Here is a 23,549-nt window from a genome sequence, read left to right on the forward strand (position 1 = left end):
CAGTCGGTTTCCTCTTTTTTTTTTTCAAACAGTAGAAATCGGAAGTTTACATACTCTTAGGTTGGAGTCATTAAAACTCGTTTTTCAAACACTCCACAAATGTCTTGTTAAACAAACTATAGTTTTGGCAAGTCTACTTTGTGCAAGACACATTTTTTCAACAATTGTTTACAGACATATTCTTTCACTTATAATTCATTCTATCACAATTCCGGTGGGTCAGAAGTTTACATACACTAAGTTGACTGTGCCTTTAAACAGCTTGGAAAATTCCAGAAAATGATGTCATGGCTTTAGAAGCTTCTGATAGGCTAATTAACATCATTTGAGTCAATTGGAGGTGTACCTGTAGATGTATTTCAAGGCCTACCTTCAAACTCATTGCCTCTTTGCTTGACATCATGGAAAAATGAAAAGAAATCAGCCAAAAAATTGTAGACCTCCACAAGTCTGGATCATCCTTGGGAGCAATTTCCAAACGCCTGAAGTTATCACGTTCATCTGTACAAACAATAGTACGCAAGGATAAACACCATGGGAGTATGCAGTCGTCATACCTCTCAGGAAGGAGACTCGTTCTGTCTCCTAGAGATTAATGTACTTAGTTGCGAAAAGTACAAATCAATCCCAGAACAACAGCAAAGGACCTTGTGAAGATGCTGGAGGAAGCTGGCACAAAGTATGTATATCCACAGTAAAATGAGTCCTATATCTGCATAACCTGAAAGGTCGCTCACCGAGGAAGAAGCAACTGCTCCAAAACCGCCATAAAAAAGCCAGACAACGGTTTGAAACTGCACATGGGAACAAAGATCATACTTTTTGGAGAAATGTCCTCTGGTCTGATGAAACAAAAATAGAACTGTTTGGCCATAATGACCATCATTATCTTTGGGGGAAAAAGTGGGAGGCTTGTAAGCCGAAGAACGCCATCCCAACCGTGAAGCACGGGGGTGGCAACATCATGTTGTGGGGGTGCTTTGCTGCAGGAGGGACTGGTGCAATTCACAAAATAGATGGCATCATGAGGCAGGATAATTATGTGGATATATTGAAGCAACATCTCAAGACATCAGTCAGGAAGTTAAAGCTTGGTCGCAAATGGGTCTTCCAAATGGACAATGATCCCAACCATATACTTCCAAAGTTGTGGCAAAATGGCTTAAGGACAACAAAGTCAAGGTATTGGAGTGGCCATCACAAAGCCCCATAGATCTTTTCTGGGCAGAACTGAAAAAGCGTGTGCAGCAAGGAGGCCTACAAACCTGGCCAAAATTCACTCAATTTATTGTGGGAAGCTTGTGGAAGGCTACCCAAAATGTTTGACCCAAGTTAAACAATTTAAAGGCAATGCTACCAAATACTAATTGAGTGTATGTACACTTCTGTCCCACTGGGAATGTGATGAAAGAAATAAAAACTGAAATAAATAATTCTCTCTACTATTATTCTGACATTTCACATTCTTCAAATTAAGTGGTGATCCTACCTGACCGAAGACAGTGAATTTTTACTAGGATTAAATGTCAAGAATTGTGAAAAACTGAGTTTAAATGTAGTTGGCTAAGGTCTATGTAAAGTTCTGACTTCAACTCTATATATTTCAATCTCACTATGATCTAAATACACTTTCCTGCAATCCTCCTCACCCAATGTGGTATGGATCTGCTATTTGTATACGTTATAACTGGAACCTCCATCAGAAGCTAGCCAGATAACTAGCTCACCTTTAGCTCGGACACCAGCCAGCTTTAGCTCGGTCAATACCTGCCAGTCTGCACAGCGCGATATCAACCCAGAGCATATCAGACTGCTTTTCTACACCACATCACCGGATTCCTGCCGCAAGCTCTAAGCCATTGCACCAGATCATGGCCGCTAGCTAGCTGTAACTGAGTGGCTACTGCTGTCTAACGCCTCTGTCCCAAAGCAAGCACCAGTTAGCCTCGAGCTAGGCCCATCTCCTGGCTAGCCGAAGAGGTATACCCGCTAATTTGTGGGCTACAATACCTCTTTTGCCAATTGGCCTGGACCCTTTACTGCCGACACAGAGCCCTGCCGATCCATCACGACTGGTCTTCCGATGTAATCGTCCAAAGTGGTTTCAACAGGCCTTTCCGTTGCGATGTCGCCGAAGACACAGCTGCTAGCCCCGGCCCGCTAGCATTCTGAACTTCGTGCCTCCCGCTCGCTTAGCATAGTAGCGACTACCGAACAGCTCCCTGACTCACCTACTATTGCTCATTGGACCCTAATGATCACTCAGCTACACATGCCTCTCTCTAAGGTCTTGTCTTCTGCTGTTTCGGTTAGTTATTATTGTTTTATTTCACTGTAGAGTCCCTAGTCCAGCCCAACATGGCTTAGATAGCTCTTTTGTCACACATCCCACACATGGGGAGACCTCACCTGGCTTAACTGGTGTCTCCAGAGTTGCAAGCTCTCTCATCATCACTCAATGCCTAGGTTTACCCCCACTGTGCTCACATCCTACCATACCCTTGTCTGTACATTATGCCTTGAATCTATTCTACCATGCCCAGGAATCTGCCCCTTTTATTCTCTGTTCCCAAAGCACTAGCCGACCAGTTCTTATAGCCTTTAGTTGTACCCTTATCCTACTCTTCCTCTGTTCCTCTGTTGATGTAGAGGTTAACCCAGGCCCTGCAGCCCCCAGCATTACACCTATTCCCCAAGCACTCTCATTTGTTGACTTCTGTAAACATAAAACCCATGCATGTTAACATCAGAAGCCTCATCCCTAAATGTGTTTTATTCACTGCTTTAGCATATTCTGCCAACCCTGATGTCCTAGCCATTTCTGAATCCTGGCTTAGGAAGGCCACCAAAAATTCTGAAATTTCCATCCCCAACTACAACATTTTCCATCAAGATAGAACTGCCAAAAGGGGCGAAGTTGCAATCTGCTGCAGAGATAGCCTGCAGAGTTCTGTCATACTATCCAGGTCTGTGCCCAAACAGTAAGAGCTTCTACTTTTAAAAATCTACCTTTCCAGAAATAAGCCTCTCACTGTTGCTGCTTGGTATAGACCCCCTCAGCCCCCAGCTGTGCCCTGGACACCATATGTGAATTGATTGCCCCCCATCTATCTTCAGAGTTCGTACTGTTAGGTGACATAAACTGGGATTTGTTTAGCACCCTGGCTGTTCTACAATCTGTAAACATGGGCACCCTCATAGATATCATCCTGACCAACTTTCCCTCTAAATACACCTCTGCTGTCTTCAACCAGGATCTCAGCGATCACTGCCTCATTGCCTGCGTCCGTAATGGGCCCGTGGTTTGACCACCCCTCATCACTGTCAAACGCTCCCTAAAACACTTCAGCGAGCAGGCCTTTCTAATCAACCTGGACCGGGTATCCTGGAAGGATATTGACCTCATCTCGTCAGTAGAGGATGCCTGGTTGTTCTTTAAAAGTGCTTTCATCACCATCTATATAAGCATGCCCCATTCAAAAAATGTGTCACTAAGAACAGATAAAGCCCTTGGTTCACTTCAGACGTGACTGCCCTTGACCAGCACAAAAACATCTTGTGGCGTACTGCATTAGCATCGAATAGCCCCAGCGATATGCAACTTTTCAGGGAATTCAGGAACCAATATAAACAGTCAGTTAGGAAAGCTAAGGCTAGCTTTTTCAAACAGAAATTTGCATCCTGTAGCACTAATCCCAAAAAGTTTTGTGCCACTAATGTCCATGGAGAATAAGAGCACCTCCTCCCAGCTGCCCACTGCACTGAGGATAGGAAACACTGTCACCAACAATAAATCTACGATAATGGAGAATTTCAATAAGCATTTTTCTACGGATGGCCATGCTTTCCACCTGGCTACCCCTACCCTGGCCAACAGCTCTGCATCCCCTGCAGCATTTTGCCAAAGCCCTCCCCGCTTCTCCTTCACCCAAATCCAGATAGCTGATGTTCTGAAAGAGCTGCAAAGTCTGGATCCCTACAAATCAGCTGGGCTCGACAATCTGGACCCTCTCTTTCTAAAATGATCTACCGAAATTGTTGCAACCCCTATTTACTAGCCTGTTCATCCTCTCTTTCGTATCGTCTGAGATCCCTAAAGATTGGAAAACTGCCACGGTCATCCCCCTCTTCAAAGGGGGAGACACTTGAGACCCAAACTGTTATAGACCTATATCCATCCTGCCCTGCCTTTTTAAAGTTTTCTAAAGCCAAGTTAACAAACAGATCCCCGACCATTTCGAATCCCACCATACCTTCTCCACTATGAAATCTGGTTTCTGAGCTGGTCATGGGTGCACCTCAGCCATGCTCAAGGTCCTAAATGATATCATAACCGCCATAGATAAAACACAGTACTGTGCAGCCATTTTCATCGACCTGGCCAAGGCTTCGACTCTGTCAATCAATAGCCTTGGTTTCTCAAATGACTGCCCCGCCCGGTTCACCAACTACTTCTCAGATAGAGTTCTGTGTTTCAAATCGGAGGGCCTGTTGTCCGGACCTCTGGCAGTCTCTATGGGGGTGCCATAGGATAGGGTTCAATTCTCGGGCCGACCCTTTCTCTGTATTTATCAATGATGTCGCTCTTGCTGCTGGTTATTCTCTGATCCACCTACGCATTCTGTATACATCTGGCCCTTCCTTGAAAACTGTGTTACCAAACCTCCAAACGAGCTTCAATGCCATACAACACTCCTTCCATGGCCTCCAACTGCTCTTAAATGCAAGCAAAACTAAATGAATGCTCTTCAACCGAATGCTGCCCATCTATCATCACTACTTTGGACAATTACAAATACCTAGGTGTCTGGTTAGACTGTAAACTCTCCTTCCAGACTCACATTAAGCATCTCCAATACAAATGAAATCTAGAATCGGCTTCCTATTTCGCAACAAAGCCTCCTTCACTCATGCTGCCAAACATACCCTCGTAAAACTAACTCTCCTGCCGATCCTCGACTTCGGCGATGTCATTTACAAAATAGCCTCCAACACTAATCAGGAAATTGGATGCAGTCTATCACAGTGCCATCTGTTATGTCACCAAAGCCCCATATACTACCCACCACTGCGACCTGTATGCTCTCGTTGGATGGCCCTCGTTACATATTCGTCGCCAAACCCACTGGCTCCAGGTCATCTACAAGTCTTTGCTAGGTAAAGCCCCACCTTATCTCAGCTCACTGGTCACCATAGCAACATCCACCCGTAGCACGCACTCCAGCAGGTATCTGAAGCTGGAGACATATCTCCCTCACTAACTTTAAGCATCAGCTGTCAGAGCAGCTTAACAATCACTGTACCTGTACACAGCCCATCAGTAAATAGCACACCTCAGCCCCATATTGTTATTTCTTTTTTTGCTCTTTTGCACCCTGGTATTTCTACTTGCACATCATCATCCGTACATCTATCACTCCAGTGTTAATGCTAAATTATTTCACCACTATGGCCTATTTATTGCCTTACCTCCGTAACCTTACTACATTTGCACACACTGTACATACATTTTTCTATTGTGTTATTGACTATATGTTTGTTATCCCATGTGTAACTATGTGTTGTTGTTTTTGTCATACTGCTTTGCTTTATCTTGGCCAGGTCACAGTTGTAAATGAGAACTGGCCTACCTTGTTATATAAAGTTGAGATATTTTTTTAAAAAGAGGATGGTGTGTATAGAAAGTATGGACAGTATATGAATAGAAAAGGTGTGTACAGCCGTAGTTATATAGGATGAGCATTGACTAGAATACAGTATATAAAATGTGCTTACCAAGTCACATAATAAGTTGCATGGACTCAATCTGTTACTACATTATCTCTGTACCCCACACATACAATTATCTGTAAGGTCCCTCAGTCAAGCAGTGAATTTTAAACACAGATTCAACCACAAAGACCAAGGAGATTTTCCAATGGCTAGCAAAGAAGGGAACCTATTGGTAGATGGGTAAAAATAAAAACATTTAAGCAGACATTCAATATCCCTTTGAGCATGGTGAAGTGAATTAATTATACTTCGGATGGTGTATCAATACACCCAGTCACTACAAATATACAGGCATCCTTACTAACTCAGATGCCGGAGAGGATGGAAACCGCTCAGGGATTTCACCATGAGTTACAGAGTTTAATGGCTTGTGTAGTTACACAATACTAACCTAAATGGCAGAGTTAAAGGAAGGAATAATGGATGCATGCTATTCTAAAGTGTGCATCCTATTTGCAAAAAGGCATTAAAGTAAAACAGAAAAAACTGTCCTGAATACAAAGTATTATGTTGCGGGCTATTTCAGCACAACACATCACTGAGTACCACTCTCCATATTTTCAATCATGGCAGTGGCTGCCTCATGTTATGGGTATGCTTGTCATCAGCAAAGACTAGGGAGTTTTTTAGGACAAAAAGAAACAGAATAGAGCTAAGCACAGGCAAAATCCTAGAGGAAAACCTGGTTCAGTCTGACACTGGGAGATGAATTCACCTTTCAGCAGGACAATAACCTAAAACAAGGCCAAATATACACTGGAGTTGCTTACCAAGACAACATTGAACATTCCTGAGTGGCCTAGTTACAGTTTTGACTTAAATCGGCTTGAAAATCTATGGCAAGACTTGAAAATGTTTGTCTAGCAATGATCAACAACCAACTTAACAGAGCTTGAAGAATATTTTAAAGAATAATGTGCAAATATTGTACAATACAGGTGTGCAAAGCTCTTAAAGACTTACCCAAAAAGACTCACAACTGTAGTCACTGTATTGACTCCCAAATACTTATGTAAATTTGATATTTCTGAATATCATTTTGAATACATTTGCTAACATTTCTAAACACGTTTTCATTTTGTCATTATGGAGTAATATGTGTAGTTGTGTGAGATTTTTGTTTGATTTAATCCATTTTGAATTCAGGGTGTAACACAACAAAATGTGGAATAAGTCAAGGGGTGTGAACACTTTCTGAAGGCACTGTACATAGGGCAGCAGTCTCTAAGATGCAGGGTAGAGTACCGGGTGGTAGCTGGCTAGTAACAGTGACTAAGTTCAGGCCAGGGTACTGGGTGGAGGTCGGCTAGTAGTGACTGTTTAACAGTCTGATGGCTGTTTTTCAGTCTCTTGATCTCAGCCTTGATGCACCTGTACTGTCTCCGCCTTCCAGATGGTGGCAGGGTGAACAGACCCGTGGCTCGGGTGGCTGAGGTCCTTGATGATCTTCTTGGATTTCCTGTGACACCGGGTGCTGTAGATGTCCTGGAGGGATGGCAATGTGTCCCCGGTAATGCATGGGGCTGACAACACCACCCTCTGAAGAGCCATGCAGTTGCTGAAGGTGCAATTGCCATACCAGGTGGTGATACAGACAAGATACTCTCAATGGTTCATCTGTAGACGTATGTGAGGGTCTTATGGGCCAGGACAAATTCCTTCAGCCTCCTGAGGTTGTGGATGGACCATTTCAGGTTTCCAGTGATATGCACACCGAAGACCTTAAAGCTTTTCACCCTCTCCACTGAGTCCCGACAATGTGGATGGGGGCATGCTCTCTCTGATGTCTCCTGAAGTTCACAATCAAGCTCCTTCGATTTGTTGACGTTGAGGGAAAGGTTATTATCCTGGTACCACTCTGCCAGGGCCCTCAACCCCTCCCTGTAGGCTGTCTCGTCATTGTTGTTAATCAGGCCTAACACTGCTGTGTCGTCTGCAAACTTGATCATTGAGTTGGAGATGTGCGTGGCCCCGAAGTCATGGGTGAACAGGGAGCACAGGAGGGGGCTGAGCACGCGCCCATGTTGAGGATCAGCATAGCGGAGGTGTTGTTGCCTACCTTCATCACCTGGGGTCGACCCGTCCGGAAGTCCAGGATCCAGTTGCGCAGGGACGGGGTTCAGACCCAGGGCCTTGAGCTTAGTGATGAGCTTGGAGGGCAATATGGTTTTGAAGGCTGAGATATACAGTAGTTGATGAACAGCATTCTTACATAGGTATTCCTGTTGTCCAGATGGGATAGGGCAGTATGCAGTGCATTGGTGATTGAGTGATCTGTGGATCTGTTGGGGCAGTATGCAAATTGTAGTGGGTCTAGGGTGCCAGGTAAGGTGGAGGTCATATGATCCTTAACTAGCCTCTCAAAGTACTTCATGATGGCAAAAGTGAGTGCTACGGAGTGATAGGCATTTAGTTCAGTTACCTTCGCTTTCTTGGGTACAGGGAGAATGGTGGACATCTTGAAGCAAGTAGGGACAACAGACTGGCAGATGGAGAGATTGAATATGTCCGTAAACACTCCAACCAGTTGGTCTGCCCATGCTCTGAGGAAGCGGCTTGGGATGCCGTCTGGGCCGCCAGCCTTGCGAGGGTTCATTCACCTCTACCTCTAGACTCTCTCTCTATTGTCCAGCCCCTCCAACACTACTGTCCAAACCATCTGCACCAGGCTCTCTAGTACCCCTAGAGTAAACACTTAGGCTAATTTAATGTAAATTTGTGTATGCTAGTGTGTACGTTGTGCTGTTCACAGACAGGTTGGTTACATTTGTAGGTTAAGATTTCAGATGGTGGTGATAGCAACACATTAAACTATGAAGCTTTTTCTCACAGGATTAGCACTATGGACAGATTCTATACATTTACCCAAGAGTAAGATCAGATCCACACACAGAGTCTTGAGATTAACCCTGGAGTAAGATCTCCTCCTATGGATAGCGATGCTTCCATAGGCTATATAATCCCACCTAAGGGCTAGTTCATAATGCCACGAGTCATGTCCCCTTGAAAGAACAGTAGCACTCGCTCCTGGCTCTATGGTCTGGGCTCAACATAACATTGATGTTAGATGTGAAGTGAGGGCAGCATGCTACAGATGGTAAATATGAACTCCAGCCGTCCATCTGATGGTGGACTGCAGAATCCAGGTCAGACATGCTCCCCCACCCCAATGCACGAGCCATGCCCCCCTCCTCTCCCTCCCCTCTGCAGATTACTGATAATGGCCCCCGAGCATAAAGCCCATATTAAAGATGACAATATCTATAATCTCCCAATGGGGAGAGGACTAAAGTGGAGGGGTGGAGTGGTGGAGGGGGGAAAGGCAGACTGAGAGGTTTGGGGGGGGGGGCTGGGCAGCAGGACCACCCCTCTTTAGATTAGGGGCCTGGGGGCTGGAGGGGTGAGGGTGGTTAAAAGAGGGGTACTGGGCAGGATCGAGTGGGGAGTGGGTGAGAGGGGGGTCAACCAGCCCACTCAAAGCCTGTCACAAACAGACACACACCACATAAACATGCCACAAGCGGAATTTAGGGAACGCTCACACTGGGTGGAGACAGAGGGGTTGCCATGGTGGCACTGGCATGTGACAAAAAAATATATACACAACATACTATGTGTGAATACAGTGTGTTGGTTGTATTTTGAGGGGGTGAACTGGGGGCAAGTGACTTCCATCCAAGTCAATGGAAGGAGAAACCATCCGGACTATTAATTAAGAGCCAGGTCACCTGTGATACAATTCAGTATTCGACGTCCATCCATGTCTGAGGACGCCAGGAGATAAAGTGGACACCGGCCACTGGGGTCAACAGTTAGCGCTATTACCTTCAAGTAGGTTTAGTGTTGTGGGCAGGGATGGCAAATGGGCGTAATTATCTGACTGATTCCAAAGGTTGCAAGGCAGTTTTTGAGATTTTTGTTTTTAAGCCTTACAGAGTTATTGCCTAAACTTTTCATTTTTAAGTATTTTTTGTTGTAGTTGTATTTTACTCCCCTTTTCATTTAGGATCTCATCGCTGCAACTGCCAATGGGCTCGGGAGAGATGAAGGTCAAGTCATGCGTCCTCCGAAACATGACCTGCCAAACCGCACTTCTTTAACACCCACCCGCTTAATCCGGAAGCCAGCTGCACCATTGTGTCGGAGAAAACACTGTTCAACTGACAACCGAAGTCAGCCTGCAGGCGCCTGGCTCTCCACAAGGAGTCGCTAGACCGCGATGAACCAAGTAAAGCCTCCCCTGCCAAACCCTCCCCTAACCCAGACGACGCTGGGACAATTGTGTCCCTATGGGACACCCGGTCACAGCGTGGGATCGAACCCGGTGCAGTGCCTTAGACCGCTGTGCCACTCGGGAGGCCCATTAATACCTAAATTTAACCTGAGTTAATGCCTAAACTTAACCTTAAAGACCTTGAAATTTGACGTTTGTAACAACTTCGAAATTTGATATTAGATAACCATGGATAAATGTGTAATTCTGATGTGAGACTGTGAGAGCTGGTTGTTAATTAATAGCTCAAATGGCATTCCCATCTCCATTTTGTGGAATTATGAGCTGCTTCTCTGAAAAACAGTCAGTCTGAATGGATCAAATCATTCAGCAAAAACATTCTAGCATCCCATTTGACTGTGCATTGACTGCCAGCCATTAATGTACTATGTCATGTTAACACATCAACAAACCCCCTTTCAATCAAATTCAGTCAAAAGCATCTGAGTTTAGTGTTGACCTGATATCTGAGGACACCAGTAGAACTGGGAGTTCAGTCCTAATAAAACACAATGAGGAAAAACAATAGGAAATATGTATAATGAAACACATCCATGTCCCCTCATTCATTGTGAGGTGTTTTCATTGCAGTGCATTGGAGCCTAATGGTGTTGGTAGAACTGAGCCCTGGCTTGCTGGCTGCAGGAGTGAGTGTACGCAGAACACACTGAGCCACTATTTTATGCAGCCTGCTTGAGAACGAGCCATGAATATGTATGTCGGAGAGGCAGAAGCCATTGCCTATGCAAGACTTCATTATGCATAATACAGCTGGTCTACGCCTCTCCGGTGTGAGCGCGCAAGCGCATGCACAAACATACACACACACACTCACTCACTCCACACACACACACACACACACAATCGTATCATGTGTTAAACACAATCCACACACTGATGAGCTGGTAAATAAATGCCCACACCCCCACATTCCCTTTCATATACAAACCATCAAACCCGCAGTCCCTGAACCAAACGAAATGCATAATGCTTTCTCCTCTTCTCCATCTTCCCCCTTTCTCTCTCTCTCTCTCTCTCTCCCTCATTCTCTCTTTAACCCTCTGCTCATGTGCATACACATCAGTGCTCCCTCTGTCTCAACCCCCATCCTCTTTTCGCTCTCTGTCACACATCATGGAGCACCTCTTCCCATGGAGACAGATGTAGGATCATTTTCAGACTGCCTGGAACTCCACTTCCTACCTCTCCTTCCCTCCATCTCCCTGTGATGGAGGTAGGTGTAAGCTTATGAATAATCCTTAGGGGTCTGGCATAAGTAGGTGGTTGGTGTGGGGTGGGAAGATGTGAGGGCTGGGCTGGTGGGTTGTTGGGGGTTATATCTAATCAAGGCAGGGGTTTTGCCCCCCTGCTTTCTGTACACCATATACCCCATCACCCCCCAGGCCCGTGCTGCGTCAGTGAAAAAGCGTGCTACTTCAGCAGTCCCCTGGGACCAGCTCCCCCTTACATCAAAGCAGCCAGTTTCTCTCTTAATGTGAATATCAAATCTGTAGATCACAAGTCCCAGCAGTCTGCATAAAACTGCCCCTCCCCCAGCCTTTAATTCTGCCTAGTGATGAGGGGTAGAAGGAGGAGTGTGAGAGAGAGAGAGAGAGAGAGAGAGAGAGAGAGAGAGAGAGAGGAGAGAGAGAGAAAGAGAGAGAAAGAGAGAAAGAGAGAGCGAGAGAGAAAGAGAGAGGAAGACAGAAAGAGAGAGCATACCTTCGACAACCACCTGCCAGAACATAAACATTTCCCCAAATACAGTAAGACCCGAGGTGATAAAAGGCTTGGACACCTCACCTGTCATCCATCGGGACGCATGTAATTGACATATTTCATATCCCTTTTTTCAAACATAGCCTATCCATTCCTTATCCATTCTAATCATCTAATGCATTTTTATTCGACATAACTTATCCCATTCGGGTAGGCTACATTGTGACGACGGGTTGAGAGAGGAGCGGGAGGATGCAGGGTGACTGAGACGAATAGGAAAGCAGATGTGCCATGATAGACGTGTAAGATCCTATCGCTGAACGCTCTATGGCTCCGCTCCGCGCGCTCTGAGATCCGCTGCGCTCGCCCTGCCAGCCTCACCACTGCAACGCGCCACTTACACCAGCTGCAGTAACGTTCACATCTCACAATACTATTACAAAGTTAGGTAGGCTTAATCATCATTAGACGGCGGTAAAACGTACATTTCTGAGTTCCTCATTAGAGGCAAGGGCAACCCCGGCCAATGCCATAGAAATCGATTTTTTTTCCATGCACTCCATTGAAAAAGTTTGCGGGATGATTTTAAAGGGTTGAAGTTTGAATGATTCTTTGGCCTCAAATGAAAACAATAACAAAAGCAATAGTGCAAACTGTATACACCATATTATGAATAGGTTAATCATATTGACTCATTAATGAACCCAGGACACACACAGCACAGGCTTAGGCTATTCAAGGAGCCAAATAAACGTGTTAGAATTAGCATATAGCTTACAACAGATAACCGAAACGAAAACGTGATTGATTCTAAATGTACGAATGCAATTTGAGAAGAAAATGAAGTGAGTAGGCCTAGGCGTATGTTACAGCCTGGGCCATAAGCCAAGGCCAAGTTCCAAATAAAGGCAGTGCATTTATTCTTTCAGCATTATTCAATATTTGAAAAAGTGATTTATGAGCATATTTGACTAGAAAAATAAAACCATGCAATTATATATTGGCACTCTTCTGTCCTGTTACCCGCTTTGCTGCTCTGTCATTGGGTGATGCGGCAGATCGCAACGCTAATTGCGCAGCTGAGGGGAGAAGGCAGCTGGGGATTTGGGCTAAAATTGAGAGAGACCAATTTTGAATGTTTCTATTTTCTACGAGGGAGGACAGGAGAGGGAGGGTTGGGTGTGGAGGGGGAGAGGGTGACAGTAGCCTAGGAGCTTATGACAGGGGAGGGAATGCCTTATAACCACATATATTTGGATTAATTAAGCTCAATTTCGAAATGCCATTGACGGGACCATTTTATTATATATATTTTATTTTAATTTCATAATTATAAAAAAAATCAATAGACCAATAAATCCTTAGAAATTACACTGAAAATACAAACTGCTTTACAACAATTATAGCATTTCTGAAATCAATACATAATTAATTGTTAATCATTCTAGGCAATAAATAATTGAAATGTGTGTGTCTGTGTTGGATTATCATAATTTATATTTGGTCAAAAATAGCAAACGGGTGGTCAGGTAAATAAATTCCATATTGACAAAATTGTCTATTTCCCATCTTCAATAATGAAATATAGCGCTATAATAGTCATAAAATATCCAATTTCATTTAGCTTCATTGGTTTTAAGCCTAAAGATGTAATGACTGTTCATCACCTAAAGATATAGAAAATGAATACTAATTAATTACACAGCCATTTGGACTACAATAAGGTCTCTTTGATTTGTTTCTTTCATTTATGTAGGCTAATTGACCAATTATGTAACCCATGTCTCGCTGTAAGTCAGTCGCTAGCCCACTGAATTGGGTGTGTTTGCGTTGTAAAATGGGTCCAAGTATGTACGGGAAAATATGAAACAAAAATGAGATGTTTAAATGCAACATATTAAAATGAACCATTTAACAATAGCCTTCAAATAAATGGTCACAGTTCAATTATACACATCAACTTTGTGGCAAACAGTCCCAATGCAATGCAGAGAGGGAGGGCTGTCCCCTTTCCCACAGACAGACTGACAGAGACAGAGACAGAGACCAGCCAGGGTTCAGGTGGGCTATTAGAGGGAAACACGCCTGGGCTTGTCCATATTCACCCACGCATCTGGGGTCTTCTTTGGTCAAATAAATTAAGATCGAATTAAATAGATTTAAAAAGACATTTGGATGCTGGTATGAGAACATTGTGCCTTTACTTATTAACTTGACTTTTCATATTATTTTAATTGATATGCATTCAGGGAGACATTCAAATGCTTGAATGGTCCACATGTACTTACACCCAATTACCTAATTAAATAATTATTAACACAAAACAGCCTAAATAAAAGTAGGCGCCAATGTGAGCTTGTATCGTGGATTTGCCCTTCCAGTATTGAGAGACATGTCAGATAGGCCTATATATCAAGACATAAGAAGAACAAAAACACATCTACCCATCCTCCAGGCCCATGCCATTTATGAAATTATAACTCGTAAATATGCATATACATAACTCCAAACAGTCAGGCTAAACAAAGGACTACACACTAAGATGCTGTTGAGTTTCTGTGTTATTTTCAACGCAGATTTGCAGGATTATTATAATACACTGTAATAGCAAGAGAGATCAGTTTGGTAATTCGTTCGGGATTTGCAGCCATATTGAATCAGCCTTTGAAATATGAGGATATTTCCTCGTCAAAAACAGAAAGCACTTTATAAAGATAAATCATTAAACGAAAATTAAACTCAATGTCCACAAAATAAACGAAGAAATTCTGAAAAGAGTAATTGTATTTTCATTATGGGGTAATTAATTTGGGTGTAATTATTTGTCTAATAAGAAGCCTTTGGTTTGTTACTTCATTTTTCAACATGGCAACTACTCATTGACAGACACAGACTCTTGCCAAAAATCTCCTCAAGATCACCTCCCAAAAATCACCACAGCACACCTCCAGAATAGTGCGCCTGTGTCCACAGCCAAGCGCTTAAAACACATTCACAGACATACCCACAAACCGACACCAATGGGACAAACAACCACAGCAAAATGATTTACTAACACTGAAATAAAATGCTAAGAATCGATTTCAACAAATACTTTGCACAACATGTGCCCATTCAAGTTTTGACCTCTAAAAAAAGTCAACAATTCAGGCATTTCAAGACCTGTTTTCATCTCCCTCTCCCACCTCGTTCTGCCTATCCAGCCATTTTACATATTCATAACTCTCGTTGGTATAATGCGAAAACAAACCGTGCTATCAGCACCATCTGCGGCATCACCGACCAGTGCACACGGCCACACATCGACAAAAAATATATTTCACACCTAAAACACCTCTACATGCATCTTTACAATATGCCTATGCATTTTGTAGACAAACAAAGTCATTTACACTTAATTTTCAAATCCAATCTCTCCTAATTGCATGGCTTCCAATGATGGCTACATCAATGCAGTTGTTCTCCTTCTACATCTCCATGTTTCTTTACAATTATTGGTAATTATTACAGTACTTTTGATCAGGATAGAATAAGTGAGACACTCACTGGATTTAATTTATTAAGGTAATACATAAAAACAGTGTTTCTTACCTTCCCGGAGAGAGTACAGCAGGAGTAAAGTTACAAGCCACATGCCATAAATAGCAGGTATATTTTTCAGGAATGTTTGGCAATCCTGGCAAGTGTGCGGCGCAGTCTTTGGCCAGGCGAGTCTCGGTGCTGGACTGGCGACTATGCTCCCTGGCGGTCTCTCCAGCCCTGCTGCCCGGATAACCATCGCAGGGAAATGAGAAGCGCCTGAGCCCCGCCCACGTCCCCTCCCTTCGACGTGACTACAGAACATGCAAGCGAAGCCTCCCTTCGTAGTCTAATGAGACACGGTCAAAATATACGTCACACGCCAAATGGAACCACTAAGGGTCGAGTTGAGTTGAGGAGTGGATATTCGGTCACTTTTCGGTGGAAAGGAGGGAGTGTGCTCCGGATTGACGCGGACAGGTGGATGGCTACGCGGACAGGTGGATGGCTACACGGACAGGTGGATGGCTACGCGGACAGGTGGATGGCTACGCGGACAGGTGAATGGCTACGCGGACAGGTGGATGGCTACGCGGACAGGTGGATGCACCCACCTGTGCAACACACGAAATGACCTGGCCTTTTCTCTCCGCTTTGGATGGATCTACTCCAGATAACGTTGGATACTTTGAAAGCAAATCACTATAATCAACAATATTACTTGTCTGTTTATTTCTGCATTCACTCAGTCGCTGAGTGACGGTTGGACATAGGACTCCTGAATCGCATAGTGACTTAATAAACGGAAAGCACGTCTCTCTCATCTTTCCTCTCCCCGGCAACGGAGCACGCGCTCAAATTCATGCAACTGAAAGCTCTCTCTCCCCCCTCGCGCACATGCATGCACGCACGAACAAACAAATACACACACACACACACAGAGACAGACGGAGAGACCGAGAAATAGCGAGAGAGAGATGGAGAGATCCCTCTGTCTGGTTGAGCCAACTGAACGTTTAAATTTAATTTATTTTAATTTTACCTTTATTTAACTAGGCAAGTCAGTTGAGAACAAATTCTTATTTTCAATACATACAGACCAATAGCCTTATTTTTTTGGCTTTCACCATATCACCACCCCCACACGTGCTGATATCGACTTGCTTGCATAAATTCAAATGATTGATTACACTGCACTCTTGCCATCATAGGACCAATATGCTCATATGACTGATGACCAAGGAAGGACATTCCAGTCTAAAGAGGCTCAGCGGCACACTATGGCCTAGAGTTTATTGGTGTGTACACAGATTTGCAAATGTTATCACAGGTGCAGCGAAATGCTTGTGTTTCTAGCTCCAACAGTGCAGTACTGCCTAGCATGATAAAAAAAATAAACACAATACACACATAATCCACTGAGTGAACAAAATATTGGGAACACCTTCCTAAATATTGCGTTCCACACCCCTTTGCCCTCAGAACAGACTCAATCCGTCAGGGGATGGACTCTACAAGGGTCGAAGCTGTTCCACAGGGATGCTGGCCCATGTTGACTCCAATGCTTCCCACAGTTGTGTCAAGTTGGCTGGATGTCGTTTGGGTGGTGGACCATTCTTGATACACACAGGAACTGTTGAGACTGAAAAACCCAGGAGCGCTGGAGTTCTTGACATACTCAAACTGGTGCGCCTGGCACCTACTACCAAACCACATTCAAAGGTACTTAAATATTTTGTCTTGCACATTCACCCTCTGAATGGCACACATACACAATCCATGTCTGAATTGCCTACAGGCTTAAAAATATTTTTTTTACCTGTCTCTTCCCCTTCATCTACATTGATTAGAGTGTATTTAACAGGTGACATCAACAAGGGATTATAGCTTTAACCTGGATTTACCTGGTCAGTCTGACCTGTACACTCAGTGTATATATTCAGAAGACAGTAACTACTACCTATTGGGGAGAAAAAGGGGGGTAAAAAAATTATATATATTATGTTATTTTAATGGACAAAAAATGTGCTTTTCTTTCAAAAAGAAAGACATTTCTAAACTTTTGAACAGTAGCATCAGCATTTGTGGGTTCGATAACTTTCTTCTGAAACTCGTCGGTCTATTCTTGTTCGGAGAAATGAAGGCTATTCAATGTGAGAAATTGCCAAGAAACTGAAGATCTCGTACAACGCTGTGTACTACCCCCTTCACAGAACAACACAAACTAGGTCTAACCAGAATAGAAAGACGAGTGGGAGGCCCCGGTGCTCAACTGAGCAAGAGGACAAGTACATTAGAGTGCCTAGTTTGAGACACAGACACCTCACAAGTCCACAACCGGCAGCTTCATTAAATAGTACTCGCAAAACACCAGTCTCAACGTCAACAGTGAAGAGGCGACTCCGGGATGCTGGCCTTCTAGGCAGCATCCCAGAGGAGTGGCTTCGGGAACAAGTCTCTGAATATCCTTGAGTGGCCCAGCCAGAGCCCGGACTTGAGCTGAAAATAGCTGTGCAGCAATAATCTTCATCCAACCTGACAGAGCTTGAGAGGATCTGCAGAGAAGAATGTGAGAAACTCCCCAAATACAGTTGTGCCAAGCTTGTAGCTTCTTACCAAGAAGACTCAAGGCTGTAATTGCTGCCAAAGATGCTTCAACAAAGTACTGAGTAAAGGGTCTGAATACTTATGTAAATTGTGTGTAGATTAATGAGGGGAAAAATCAATTTAATCCATTTTAGGAAAAGGCTGTAATGTAACAAAATGTGGAAAAAGTGAAGGGGTTTGAATACTTTCAGAATGCTCTGTACATATAATGGCGTGTAAAGACATTATCAACAGTATATGAATAGAAAAGGTGTGTACAGCAGTAGTTATATGGGATGAGCCATGACTAGAATACAGTACATATGTATTTTGTAGGTAAAACTGTATGTAAACATTATTTAAGAGATCAGTGTTCAATGACACTATGTACATAGGACAGCAGTCTAAGGTGCAGAGTAGACTACCGGGTGGTAGACGACTAGAACAGTGACTAAGGTTAAGGGCAGGGTACTGGGCGGAGGCCGGCTAGTGGTGATGGTCTGATGATAGAGGCTGTTTCTCAGTCTTTCGGTCCCAGCATTGATGTGCCTGTACTGTCTCCGCATTCTAGATGGTAGCGGGGTAAACAGGCCGTGGCTCGGGTGGCTGAGGTCCTTGATGATCTTGAAGCGTTTGACCCTCTCCAATGCAGTCTGTAAATGTGGATGAGGGTGTGCTCTCTCTGCTGTCTCCTGTAGTCCACGATAAGCTACTTAGGTTTGTTGACATTGAGGGAGATGTTATTTTCCTGGCACCACTCCGCCATGACTTTCACTTACTGCCTGTAGGCTGTCTCATCGTTGTTGGTACCAATGTTGTGTTGTCAGCAAACTTGATGATTAAGCTGGAGACGTGTGTAACCACGCCATCATGGGTGAACAGGGAGTACAGGAGGGGGCTGAGCATGCACCCTGTGGGGCCCCTGTGTTGAGGATCAGTGTGGCAGAGGTGTTGTTGCCTACCTTCACCACTTGGGGTCGACCCGTCAGGAAGTCCTGGACCCAGTTGCACAGGGAAGGGTTCAGACCCAGGGCCCTGAGCTTAGTGATGAGCTTGGAGGGCACTATGGTGTTGAAGGCCTAGCTGTAGTTGATGAACAGGATTCTTGCATAGGTATTTCTCTTGTCCAGGTGCAATGTTGATTGCATCATCCGTGGATCTTTAGGGTCGATATGCAAATTGTAGTGGGTCTACGGTGTCGGAGAAGGTGAAGGTGATATGGTCCGTAAGTAGCCTCTCAAAGCACTTCATGATGACAGAAGTGAGTACTATGGAGCGATAGTCATTTAGTTCAGTTACCTTCACTTTCCTGGGACACAGGAACAATGGTGGACATCTTGAAGCAAGTGGGGACAACAGACTGGGATATGGAGAGATTGAATGTCTGTAAACGATCCAGCCAGCTAGTTTGCACATGCTCGGAGGACACCGCTTGTGATGCCGTCTGTACCGGCAGCCTTGTGGGGGTTAACACGCTTAAATGACCCACTCACCTTGAGAACGAAACCACAGAGAACGAAACCACACAGTCCTCATGAGCGTCGGGGGCACACATAGGCAGCTCAATGTTGTTTTCTTCGAAACAGGCAAAGGTGTTTAGCTCGTCCGGGAGCTAGGCATCGGTGTCTGCAATGTCTGGTTTTCCCTTTGTAATCCGTGATTGTCTGGAGTCCCTGCCACATACGCCTCGTGTCTAAGCCGTTGAGTTGTGACTCCATTTGTCCCTATACTGTCGTTTTGCCTCTGATTGCCTTACGGAGGTCACAGCTAGTCTGTTTGTACATGTTCCCAGTCACCTTGTCATGGTTAAATGCTGTGGTTCGCTCTTTCAGCTTTGCGCGAATGCTGCCATCTAGCCACGGTTTTTGGTTTGGATAAGTTCTTATCGTCACAGTGGGAACATCATCCTCTATCCACTTCCTGATGAACCCTGTTCCGAGTCAGTGTATACAGTGGGGCAAAAAACTATTTAGTCAGCCACCAATTGTGCACGTTCTCCCACTTAAAAAGATGAGAGAGGCCTGTAATTTTCATCATAGGTACACTTGAGAAGCCTTTTTGTCCTAGACTTGGCACTCCGGTACCGCTTGCCATTCGATAGTAGAGAGAACAGTCTATGACTGGGGTGGCTGGGGTCTTTGACAATTTTCAGGGCCTTCCTCTGACACCGCCTGGTGTAGAGGTCCTGGATGGCAGGCAGCTTTGCCCCAGTGATGTACTGGGCCGTACGCACTACCCTCTGAAGTGCCTTGCGGTCGGAGGCCGAGCAATTGCCGTACCAGGCAGTGATGTTGCAGCTATAGAAGCTTTTGAGGATCTCAGGACCCATGCCAAATCTTTTTATTTTCCTGAGGGGGTATAGGCTATGTCGTGCCCTCTTCACGACTGTCTTGGTGAGTTTGGACCATTCTAGTTTGTTGTTGATGTGGACACCAAGGAGCTTGAAGCTCTCATCCTGCTCCACTAATATATAAATAATAATATATGCCATTTAGCAGACGCTTTTATCCAAAGCGACTTACAGTCATGTGTGCATACATTCTACGTATGGGTGGTCCCGGGGATCGAACCCACTACCCTGGCGTTACAAGCGCCATGCTCTACCAACTGAGCTACCAACTGAGCCACTACAGCCCTGTCGATGAGAATGGGGATGTGCTCGGTGCTCCTTTTCCTGTAGTCCACAATCATCTCCTTGGTCTTGGTTTACGTTGAGGGATAGGTTGTTATTCTGGCACCACACGGCCAGGTCTCTGACCTCCTCCCTGTAGGCTGTCTCATCATTGTTGGTGATCAGGCCTACCACTGTTGTGTCGTCAGCAAACACTGTTGTGTCGTCTGCATCCACCATTTCCGAGTCTGAGTAGGGGTTGGACGGAAAAACCTCATGTTATGTTCAATGTTGAAAAGAATACAGGGGCAGAGGAGGTGCAGTGGACTCTTCAATAAGGTGTGTGTGCCTATTTGAGAGAGAGTGTGTGTGACCGGAGTGACTGGAGTGTTATAAAATGTGTGTGCAGTGGTGTAAAGTACTTTAGCGTACTACTTAAGTTGTTTTTTGGTGGTATTTGCACTTGACTTTTGGGCTATCTGTACTACAACTTTTACTTCACTACATTTCTAAAAAAATAATGTACTTTTTACTCCATACATTTTTCCTGACACCCAAAAGTACTCGTTACATTTTGAATGCTTCGCAGGACAGGAGAATTGTCTAATTCACACACTTATCAAAAGAACATCCCTGGTCATGCCTACTGCCTCTGATCTGGCGGACTCACTAAACACATGCTTCATTTGTAAATGATGTCTGAGTGTTGGCTATCTGGCTATCTGTAAAAAAAAATCAAAAACAAGAAAACGGCACTATCTGGTTTGCTTTATATAAGGAATGTTTAATTATTACTTTTACTTTTGATACTTAAGTATATTTTAAACCAAATACTTTTACTGAAGTAGTATTTTACTGGGTGACTTTCACTTTTACTTTAGTAATTTTCTTTTGTAATGGGTTGAAAAACAAAGTCACAAAAATCCACTTAAATAGTACTTTTTTTCTACATATATTAGCAGTAGTTAGTCCATCAGTCCAATAGATGGTGCTGTTGTACTGTGGTAGTGGGGGGAGGTAACAAGTTATGGCCAAGCGAGTTTAACAATCCTCAGAAAGTTTGACTTTTGTGTGCGTTTCTCTTTATCACTACAGCTATATGTTTTGTGTCAAACTGAGTAAGTGAAGAACATGATTGAGGGTATGTTCATTTTATGCTTTACCCTTTGGGGTGTCAGGTAGCCTAGTGGTTGGAGCATTGGACTTGTAACTGAAAGGTTGCAAGATTGAATCCCCGAGCTGACAAGGTAACAATCTGTCGTTCTGCCCCTGAACAAGGCAGTTAACCCACTGTTCCTAGGCGGTCATTGAAAATAAGAATATGTTCTTAACTGACTTGCCTCGTTAAATACATTTAAAAAAATGCTAGCTGTGGTAAAAAAAAAAAATGTACAAGTCACAGACACTTTGGGGGTTTTTCTGAGTAAATGTACATGATTTCCTGGAAGTAATTTCATAAAGAATCCATTTATTTGAGGTCTCTGAGTTTGTTTGACATGTTATTGGTTCTGTGTAAAATTGTACTCACAAGTTGGTAAAATGGCACCATGCATGGACTTTAGTGCAGGCAGTGTGGGTGCAAGAGAGGGAGATCATTTCACGGATGCACAATTGTTTTGAAGCTGAATGTAAATTTTTATCAATTTTCTACATGTATAGCAATATTCAGACACGTCAGTTATTTATCTTTATCTATGTGTTTCTACTGTGTGAATAAGGAAATCTACTATAGCTAAAGTGCACTTATATTGTGTAAGTTAATGTGCACTTGTATGTGAATTAATGTTTTGTTGTCATTACTTATCAATCTATTGAAATTAATTAATAACTACATTTTGGAAATTAGATAATTGAATAAGAAAAAGCATATTAGAAAATAGATTGCCAGAACTGTCAAGACGATAACGTTTGTGTCCGTTTCTCTTCCTCACTAAAGAGGCCACCTTTAGATTCAGTCTGAGGCTGGTAACAGTATCTTTACTTTTACTCAATTATGACAATTGGGTACTTTGCCTTTCAGAGAATATTTCTCACAGAGAAAGTGAGAGAGGGAGTGTTCTTTCCAGCCCCTGGGTCCTCCATGATAACTTATTTACTCAGGAATATTTAACCAAGCACAGAGCAGTCTCATTCATTGATGAATGTGCATTGTCAGCCTGTCCCGTAAGCCTGTCTGCATTGTCAGCAGGGATCGTTGCTGTGGCCTGCTTTTGCCACACCTGCATCTTTTCCATATCATCCCCACCTCATCCTGTACCTGACAATAACACCAGACCCGAAGCTGCACTCCACTAACCTCTTGCATGGAGATCAATCATTCAACTTTATCCCACCTCATCAAACCAGCTCCCCCTACCTACTGTACACTACACCTGCTCAAATGCCTTCTTCCTCTGCTTCAAAAGCTGCCATCCCCTCAAACAGTAACCTTGTTCCCAGGCTAATTGTGCATGGGGGAAGGCAGAGGTCTCATGCCCATAAGGGACTCAGTGGCCATGCCCCATCAGATTTCTACTGTAATGTTTTTTAAAGTATTTAAAATACATTATAATTGTTGTTTCTCTGTGACACTACTTGCCACCTACACATTTTTTGAAGATGGATTTAGCTAGCTCAGATAGGTTCCCAATCTCCCAACCTCATAACTAGCTACCAAGAAGCCATTTCAGGCTATCAATAAAGTTAGAGTTGCTAGCTTGTCTAACTATCTTAGCTGGCATTCTATCTTAGCTATCTTAGCTGGCACAGAAAAGCAAGCAATTACTAAGCATACTGAATAGGACTCACATTTCTTGAAATCTTTTACCCAGATTTTAGCAGAGATGCGGAGAAACATATTTAGTTTCTTTGAAAAAAATAACCACCAGTCAGGAGGGTACAGACAGCTCAAGATGTAGGCTTAGATATGCAGAAAAATAAACATATTTTTTTACATAGAATTAAGCGTAATAATTATGGCTCTAGATTCCAGGGAAAATCCGTTTCAGGTCTTTGAGAACATTTTTAATTCTCCAACTTCCACCCATCCCCACGTACTTTGTGCCTCTTCAGATTTTTTGGGGTGCATGC

General features: G+C 43.7%; 1 protein-coding gene across 5 annotated transcripts in view; it reads right to left on the minus strand.

The window, feature by feature from the left end:
• The window catches only part of LOC118377396 (cell adhesion molecule DSCAML1-like), a 127,942-nt gene extending 112,383 nt beyond the window's left edge, over nucleotides 1-15,559 (minus strand). For all 5 annotated transcript variants that reach the window (XM_052457990.1, XM_052457988.1, XM_052457989.1 and 2 more), the window contains exon 1: nucleotides 15,356-15,559. In XM_052457990.1, the coding sequence (XP_052313950.1) occupies nucleotides 15,356-15,542 (187 nt within the window). In that variant the 5' untranslated portion in view covers nucleotides 15,543-15,559. The remainder of the gene's footprint in view (nucleotides 1-15,355) is intronic.
• Between the last annotated feature and the right edge of the window lie 7,990 nt (nucleotides 15,560-23,549).

The sequence above is a fragment of the Oncorhynchus keta genome, chromosome 12 (genome assembly GCF_023373465.1).
Source record: "Oncorhynchus keta strain PuntledgeMale-10-30-2019 chromosome 12, Oket_V2, whole genome shotgun sequence".
Taxonomy (NCBI): Eukaryota; Metazoa; Chordata; class Actinopteri; order Salmoniformes; family Salmonidae; genus Oncorhynchus; species Oncorhynchus keta.